This window comes from Salmo salar, chromosome 18 (assembly GCF_965601325.2).
Source record: "Salmo salar chromosome 18, fSalSal1, whole genome shotgun sequence".
Classification (NCBI taxonomy): domain Eukaryota; kingdom Metazoa; phylum Chordata; class Actinopteri; order Salmoniformes; family Salmonidae; genus Salmo; species Salmo salar.
The window spans coordinates 21,429,382-21,438,866 of record NC_138308.1 but is presented as its reverse complement, the minus strand read 5'-3'; the positions used below and the strand labels follow the sequence as shown (position 1 = coordinate 21,438,866).

General features: G+C 39.3%; 1 protein-coding gene across 1 annotated transcript; it reads right to left on the bottom strand.

Moving 5' to 3' along the window:
- Positions 1–356: 356 nt before the first annotated feature.
- On the bottom strand, positions 357–7,785 carry LOC106577024 (BCL2/adenovirus E1B 19 kDa protein-interacting protein 3). The gene is made up of 6 exons (XM_014154672.3): positions 7,552–7,785; positions 7,007–7,166; positions 4,684–4,744; positions 4,394–4,500; positions 2,077–2,226; positions 357–1,761 (listed from the first exon to the last, which is right to left on the bottom strand). Exons 1-6 carry the CDS (start codon positions 7,592–7,594, stop codon positions 1,719–1,721), a joined length of 564 nt encoding a protein of 187 aa, XP_014010147.1. The 5' UTR covers positions 7,595–7,785; the 3' UTR covers positions 357–1,718.
- Positions 7,786–9,485: the final 1,700 nt, after the last annotated feature.

Sequence of the window (9,485 nt, the reverse complement as noted above, 5' to 3'; positions counted from 1 at the left end):
ACTCAAGTTAATCAATTTAAAGGCAACGCTACCAAATACTGAGTGTATGTTAACTTCTGACCCACTGGGAATGTGATGAAAGAAATAAAATCTGAAATAAATAATACTCTCTACTATTATCCTGACATTTCAAATTCTTAAAATAAAGTGGTGATCCTAACTGACCTAAGACAGGGAATTTTTACTAGGATTAAATGTCAGGAATTGTGAAAAACTGAGTTTAAATGTATTTGGCTAAGGTGTATGTAAATGTCCGACTTCAACTGTAGATGATACTGTAGATGTATATTCAGTAAATTGCAGAATTCAGAGAAAATGAGGGAATTCATTTGAGCGCTCAAAAAATACAATGTAAGTAGCAAAGATAGTTTATATGTCTTACTGATCATACAACAAATTGGAGACATCTTATTTCAGTGATATTGACTTATTTGCTTTAAAACTGCATGGTAATTACATAACTTGGGATGCTTTGAAACAAGTGCCACTGCAGATGTGGTACCAGGTACTTCATTCTTTAGAGTACCTGAAAGTACCACTTCTTAGCATATTATGTACCAAATATAGTACCAGCTGAGACTAAAATAAATAATTACCAAATAAAAACATTGTTTTGTATTTGTAACATACTATAGCTATGAAAAACAAACAAAACATTTCATCATGATTGTACTCAAATAGTTGCTACATTTATGGACCTATAATGTTTTTATCCGATTGTCAATCACTGTGCACATTCATCCACTCCACTAATTCCAGCATTCAAACAGTCCACTGTGCACCAGTCATTGGATGAATGGAAAGAGACAGTTGTTACAAAACACCAAAATGTGTAATGACATTCAGTGATTGTCATCAGGCCTTCACTCTTGTAGCCTGAATTAAATCATCTTGCTGACAAATTGAGCTTTTTTGTAAAAAGAAAAGTTGGGACATCTGAAAAGGGGCTGAAATACAGGACGCAAACAAGTGTCTGTCCTGAGCTCATCAGCACGGGAAACTGGGGGCTCAGTTGATAATGTTGCAAGTTTGCGAGCCTGCTGAATCCAGTCAATACAAGGTTGTATGTTTGCTAGCGAAAGCTCAAGACAGACATAAGAGAGATGAATGCAATTGAAAGAACCTGAACCAACGGTCACTGGTTTAAACCATGACAGAGTGGTGGGGGTGTTCATTTCATTTGGAATAAGCTTTTATTTTCATCTTTACCACTGTAACAGTACACAATAGAATGTTAAACAAATAGGAGAATAGGTTAAATTAGAGACCCCCCAAAAGTTGGAATTTTGTTGCAATTCACACCCTGCCTTTCACATGTTGCATGAAATGTATTAACAACCCCAGCTTTTTTTAAAGAAAATTTGTGCAGGAAATTATTTCACAATTAATATTCATTCACATTAATCATTCCCTTAAGAATAACAAAGAGGCAAAACAAACTCAATATGCTTAAGAAAATTAGAAACAACAATGCCAATTGGCAGCAGTTCAATATAAAACAACATTCTAAATAGTGAGAGGAACAAGGCATTACAAATCAGTTCCTGATTCAAGGCATTTCTGGGAGAAAGAAGCAGTCACAGCATTCAGAAGATAAGAGGCAATCAGATAAAAATGGAGAATGCTACATCAACCACTTCTCCTTGGATTCTGAAGTTGCCCCCATTTGAAGGCATGCCAGCTGTATGAGTCAGTGGTGTCATAATGCAGCATCAGCTTCAGTAGGTGCTGTATGTGCTGAGGCGCCTCCCAATGTATATCCTGAGAAGAAGAACAGAATAGCAAATGGCCATTCAAAATACTATTTTGATTCAAGTAAAAATGTATCATGGCTACTCTGAAATATCTATCCATGGCCAGCGGCATGCTTTCACAAAGCCTACATTTCCTCAACAGGGTAGTGTTTGCTTTATTGTATTACAACTCTCTCAAAAGGCATTTAGTTAAAATACAAAACAATTCGACACCCATCTGGGGCACCATACATTTAGTAATAGTAAAAGGCAGCTTTGAAAGTATTCAATAGACTGCATGTATTTGTACTGTGTTTAAATAACAAAATGCTCAGTCCTTTACCCCAGGCCAACTGCGAGTATATGAGAAATGAATAATGAAGGAAGGAAAAGCTTGAGGAAGTCAGGGGAGAGAACGCCTCCCTTCTTCATGACGCTGGTCTTCCTGATGCTGAGAGAGGCTGAGCGCCTGGGGTGTTTCAGCAGAAACTCCCTACAGAGACACAACACAGTTACAACTGGGTTAGTAAATCTTTATCTTAAAATCAGTGATTACAGGTATTTTTCTGACATTGAAATTCTTGGGTGGGCCACCTAAGCATTTTTTCTGGTCGCCTAAGTCTAAACAGTGTGTATGGAAAAACCCTTTCAGTGTAAAATTAAACAACTAAAACCAGATATATAGTGCCTTCAGAAAGTACTCAGACTTTTTCCACTTTGTTACGTTACAACCGTATTCTAAAATGGATTAAATAAAATAAAAATCCTCTGCAATCTACACACAATACCCCAAAATGACAAAGTGAAAACAGGTTTGAACATCTCTGGAGAGACCTGAAAATAGCTGTGCAGTAACACCTGACAGAGCTCGAGTACAACCTGACAGAGCTCAAGAGGTTCTGCAAAGAAGAATGGGAGAAACTCCCCAAATACAGGTGTGTCAAGCTTGTAGCGTCATACCCAAGAAGACTCGAGGCTGTAATCGCTGCCAAAGGTGCTTCAACAAAGTACTGAGTAAAGGGTCTGAATAATTATGTAAATGTATATTTCAGTTTTTAGATGTAAAAATAAACAAATGAGCATTATGGGGTATTGTGTGTAGATTGATGAGGGAAAACAACGATTTAATACATTTTTGAATAGGCTGTAACCTAACAAAATGTGGAAAAAGTCGTCTCTGGCCGGTAAACCGTGCCAATATATCCTCCAAACAGACTTCAATAGCATTATCACTTTTATACAACAGGTTACCAACATTTTCAAATAATGATTTACATATTTCCATTAAAAGCGTTATTTTCATACTATTTCATCCTTCCACAAGATATAGTCCCGACACAAATCTAGGGTTGCTACCCAAGCCGACTGGTCGTTCGTTCTATCGGTTCGTTTGCCAGAGACGCAACCCAGTCGTTCAGTCTTTTTGTTCTTCATGTATGGACACAACCCAGTCATTCGTTCTAAATGTTCCATTGCCATACTGGCTGGCAAAATTCTTATCCCTTGCTTGCTAGCTAGCCAACTACGACTAACTTACAGTCACGTCAAAAAGTACAGACAGAATAACCGCTAAGTAGCTGCATTTGCGTTTGTTTAAGCTGTTTTCTAGTGACATTTATTTGGATCCATCCACAACAATGAGCTAATGGTGAACAATTTCGCCCGGCATAGAAAATGGGCTCTCGTCAGAACACGGTTGTTCAGAGGCGCTAGCCAACAACACAACTAAAACAATCACTTCAAACGGAAGCTGGAAAGAAATCAAACTAGCTGCAATTCGTATTGCTTGACCTGTTTTCTATATATATCCATAAAAATGATGCTGATTCATGATTTCGACTGGCTGAGAAATGCTACCTGTCCGTCTCATCCCTGACACGTTCATTAATACAGGACAGCTGGAGATGTAATTTGAATATTGAAACAATGTTGCAAATGTCAGAGAGACAGACAGAAAGGTTTATACAAATCTCCACTGTTGAAAACTAAATGTTAGAATAAAATAAGAGAGATAATGTTTAAATGCTTTTTATAGTGGAGATCAAGTTGATAAATGGCCTGGCTGGGCTGATGAAACAGTGGATTGCACAGGAAATGTTAACGTCATAGATTTAGCCAGTGGTAATTTGTGGAATAGACACCAGCTGGAATGCGGTTTTAACCAATCAGCATTCATGATTAGACCCACTCGTTGTATAAAGATTATGGACCTTAATTTTTTTTATATATAATATAATCTTTGAAAATTTACAAATCACCAAAATAAAAGCTAGACAGTCAGAGAAAATTGAAAATTCCCAAAACAATGACTTTAGCAGTAATGATTTTGTTATTATATTTGAGCAAAATAATACAGCATTAGCCATAGCAAAATGCATATAATTGCAGGAAATTAGCTTTAAAACGGCAAGATTTTTTTCTCAGCTCCATGGTAGAATATGTAGAATTGCAGGACATTTGCAACATTCTCTCTCAGCTGCATGTCAAAATGTGTAGAATTGCAGGGAGTTTGTTTTAAAATAAGTCTCTCAGCCGCTAAGACCTCTAAAATTCTCTGTACAATTCAGCCGTGCCGAAATGTTCTCTCTCTACATTCAATTTCTATCTTCAGCATTATGAACATTGGGCCCTACTGTATATAATTACGAGGTACTATGCACTTTGGTGGGTTGTTCTCAGGACGACTGGACCAGTCCCAGATCCAGTCAGCATTCTTCTTCAGTAGATTCTCTACTTCCCGGATTATTTCTTGGTTATCTTCCTCAGACTGAAATCAATGAAGAAATTCCTTAGTAAAACCACTTTCCACATTATAATCACAAACATGTTTGTACTATTCACCTAATGTAAAGTCTGGTATTATCATGAATTATTACCTTCTGAACATCACAATACATATCAGAAGATAAACAGAAGACAACTTTACAACCCCTAAGGACCATGTATTTACCTGTGAACTGTTTCCCTCTGAGCCTCTAAACAGAAGAAGAGGAGTCTGTGACCTAAGCGGACTGGAAAGATAGACAATAAAGATGACTCAGGACATCCCTAGAACTTTTGAAATGTGTATTAGGTCATCTGCTAAGAAAGAGCATTATAAATTACATTTACATTTTAGTCATTTAGCAGACGCTCTTATCCAGAGCGACTTACAGTAGAGTGCATACATCTTATTACATTTTTAAATACTGGCCCCCCGTGGGAATCAAACCCACAACCCTGGAGTTGCAAGTGCCATGCTCTACCAACTGAGCTACAGTGGGATAATCCTTATCTCCACATTCTCAGGCCTTGAACAGGGATACCAAGGCTTTGCCTGGAAACCATATGTTGAAATGCATTGAATTGTATAAGGGGCAAAAATGAGCATTTGAATCAGGAAAGTTTCCTCTCAACCTCTACAAGCCAAAATGTTGAATAAAGTTTATTTTAATATACTTTACCGGTTTGCGGTAGAAATGTGAGAGAATATATCCACTAAGAGGATGGCTGACATTTTACATGCTCCTGACCAAATTGTGCTATTTTGTTAGTTTTTTTGCGTTGTTTGTAACTTCTTTTTAAAGTTATTTTGTACATAATGTTGCTGCTACCGTCTCTTATTACCGAAAATAACTTCTGGACATCAGAACAGCGATTACTCACCACGAACTGGAAGAAGCTTTTTCCTTTAACGAGTCCGACGAGAAGGATACACTGCTCTCCCGGGAACAGGCCCAAATCCCTGTCATTTGCGTGAAGAAAATACGGAGCAAAAGAGGATGCAGATCAGGTTGCCTTCTGAGAATCCGTAGGCGAGCAAGTAAACTCCCACTTCCTTCCATTCTACTTGCTAACATGCAATCATTGGAAAATAAAATTGATGACATACGATTACGATGATCCTACCAACAGGACATTAAGAACTGTAATACCTTATGTTTCACAGAGTCGTGGCTGAACAACGACACGGATAATATAGAGCTACCGGGATTTTTCATGCACCAGCAGAATAGAGATGCCACGTCTGGTAAGACGAGGGGTGGGGGTGTGTGTCTTTTTGTCAATAACAGCTGGTGCGCGATGTCTAATATTGAAGAGGTGTCGAGGTATTGCTCGCCTGAGGTAGAGTACCTTACAATAAGCTGTAGACCACACTATCTACCAAGAGAGTTCTCATCTATAGTATTCGTAGCCGTCTATTTACCACCACAGACCGATGCTGGCACTAAGTTCGCACTCAACAAACTGAATAAGGCCATAAGCAAACAAGAAAATGCTCATCAAGAAGCAGCTCTCCTAGTGGCCAGGGATTTTAATGCAGGCAAACTTAAATCAATTTTACCAAAGTTTTACCAGCATGTCACATGCGCAACCTAAAAAATAAATAAATAAAAACTCTAGACCACCTTTACTCCACACACAGAGATGCATACAAAGCTCTCCCCTGCCTTCCATTTGGCAAATCTGACCATAATTATATCCTCCTGATTTCTGCTTACAAGCAAAAACTAAAGCAGGAAGTACCAGTGACTTGCTCAATACGGAAGTAGTCAGATGACACTGATGCTACAGGACTGTTTTGCTTCCACAGACTGGAATATGTTCCGGGATTCATCCAATGGCACTAAGGAGTATACCACCTCAGTCACCAGCTTCATCAATAAGTGCATCGACGACGTCGTGCCCACAGTGAAGCCATGGATTACAGGCAACATCTGTATCGACCTAAAGGCTAGAGCTGTCGCTTTCAAGGAGCGAGACACTAATCCGGACGCTTATTAATTACTTAAAAATCATACAATGTGATTTTCTGGATTTTTGTTTTAGATTCCGTCTCTCACAGTTGAAGTGTACCTATGATAAAAATGACAGACCTCTACATGCTTTGTAAGTAGGAAAACCTGCAAAATCGGCAGTGTATCAAATACTTGTTCTCCCCACTGTATATACACACACACACACACACACACACACACACACACACACACACACACACACACACACACACACACACATATATATATACACACATATGAAACCTTTATATAATTATACTCTCCTGTGGATATATTGTTTCACATTCCTACCCCCCAAAAGGACCAACTGCACAGGCAACAGGTAAAGTAGTTTAAAATATAACTGTATTCAACATTCTTGCTTGTAGAGGTCGTAAGAGGTAACTTCCCTGATAGAAATACTAATTTCTGCCAGACATAGAATTCAATGGAATTCATCTTCGGGTTTCCAGGGAAACTAAGGCTCAGCACTGTAACCATTTCCTTTCCCCATACCTGTCACATTGTGAGCTTCCTCTCGAGGTACTCCTGCTTGACTCGTGTTGGGCGTCTAGTAGTAACTTCTCCAGGTCTACATCAAGAGCGGTTGTTGAGATCTGCTCCTGGCACACCTGACTCCCACTGCCAGTGTTATAGTGCAGCTCCACCCAGGAACCTGGGGATACATATTTCCCACAGATAGATATAAACTAGGTTGGCAACTTAGCTAGTAACGTTAGCTAGTTATTTTCCATTGTAGTGTTTAGTGTTGAATCTTGCCAGTCAGGAATGAACGGAAGTATAACGTGATCCAATTCCGTGAGAAATAGAAATTTAGGACTATGTTTACAGTCATAGGACTAGTTAGTTACGTTAGCTATTATTTGACAGGCCTTAACAATATTCCCCTGACCTGACAATTCCAGTTGAGGCAAACATGAACTAACTAACGTTAGGTATATTAGCTAGTTTGTTAGTCAGCTATATAGACTTACATAAAAAGTGTGGCCAGCAGACGTTAGTTTAAAAAAGCGTATTTGATGTTTAGTTACTGTACTGACCCTGCAAGCTCTCCTCATACGGAATTTCCTTCTGAAGCGACATGTTTATTTCAAACTCGTTCGAATCTACCGATAGAGCTCTGTCGACGAACTATAAAAACGTTTGGTCTTATTTTAATAGATCACACGAGTAAGCACTAGAAGTTGTTGTGCAACACTACCAGGCAGCAGGAAAACAATGATAATGAAATCTTTTGTTGACAATGGCCAAGTGAAATGTGATTGGCTAGTAACTTAAGGGCTGTCGTTGGTGAACATCACGCATGCGCTGCTCACATGTACACTACTAGCACAGAGTGTGTACGGTCTTTGGTCAGAGAGGAAGAGAGGTAAAGAGAAAATTCGTCTCCCTCCAGCAGGTGGCGTTTTTCCACCCAGGAATCGATTCGTTTTTGTATGGAGGTCAATGAGAGTGTCAAATTTGGTCAACAAAAAAACGAGTAGCTTATTTACTGTGTCAGGTTTATTTCATTGAATAGACGTTCCGTAAAGCCTAGGTTGTTACGAATGTACTGATATAAGTAGGACACGTGACATCCCCGCAATGTTTAGGGAAAAAAAAAACTTTATATCGAAGTTGTCTCTAGATGGCTATGCATATTCATAACATGAGGCTAGTAGCATAGCGTCTCTCTCCATTGAATTCAAATGATTGACGTCAACAACCCTTATCGAATATTCAAGTATTAAAATGATGAGATGAACCTACCAATCCAAAGAACGGATAGGCGGGAGCTAGACAGCCGGCTGTGCTGCTTTGTGGACAACTAATCCCACTGTTAGGGCAGAAAGACAATTATCTTGACATTATATCCATAATATTTGTTTAGGTACTAGCCTTGGAGCTGGTCGTCACTAGTTACAACAGCCACAGTCACAAACCCCATCTATTTCTACAATTTATCTTCTTAAAATCTGATTTCAGCCTAACTAACCTCAACCCGAACCTTAACCAAACTGATAACGTTATGCCTAACCCAAACCTTAAAAGACCAAAAATATACTTTTTATGATATAGCCAATTATGACGTTCTGGCTGTGGTAACCCCTGGACCTTTTCTATTTTACCTTTATTTAACTAGGCAAGTCAGTTAAGAACAAATTCTTATTTTCAATGACAGCCTAGGAACAGTAGGTTAACTGCCTTGTTCAGGGGCAGAATGACAGATTTTTACTTTGTCAGCTCAGGGATTCAATCTTGCAGTTACAAGTCCAATGCTCTAACCACTAAGCTACCTGCCGCCCCAGCTTGAGGTCCGTGGGGCGTTTAAGCCCTGAACAGTGCCTGACAGGCAAAACTGTCTCCCAGGCTGCGTGCTGCCCCTAAGACTAGAGCCAATTGCATGCAAGGAACAACAAGCCATCGAGCGACAGTCAGAGACAGAAAGCCACCTAATGCACATTCAAATGTCATAAATCAACACTGCAGAGCTCTGCCTGATTGCTTTACTGCTTTTGATATCTGGAAATGTGCATGTAGACCCTGGCCCATTTAATATTGTTAGCCCCAATTCTGACTTGTGCTCCAATATCTGCTTCACTGATTTCTGCTCTCGTAAAAGCCTGGGTTTTCTGCACATTAACACTAGAAGCTTATTATCTAAAAATGATAAATTGAAAGTGTGGGTTCACAGCTCCAATCCAGATGTGTTGGTCATTACTGAGACATGGTTAAGAAAGAGTGTTTTGAACACTGACGTTAACCTTTCTGGTTATAACCTTTTTCGACAAGACAGATCTTCCAAAGGTGGTGGAGTGGCAATCTTACCAAGGAACACCTTTAGTGCTCGGTCGTCTCTACCAAGTCTGTCCCCAAACAACTGGATTTGCCGTTTTTAAGCATTAACTTTCAAATAGCTCTTTGTTGCCTTTGCTGGGTGTTATCGTCCACCATCAGCACCGGCCTGTACCCTAAATACCTATGCTCTCTCCTG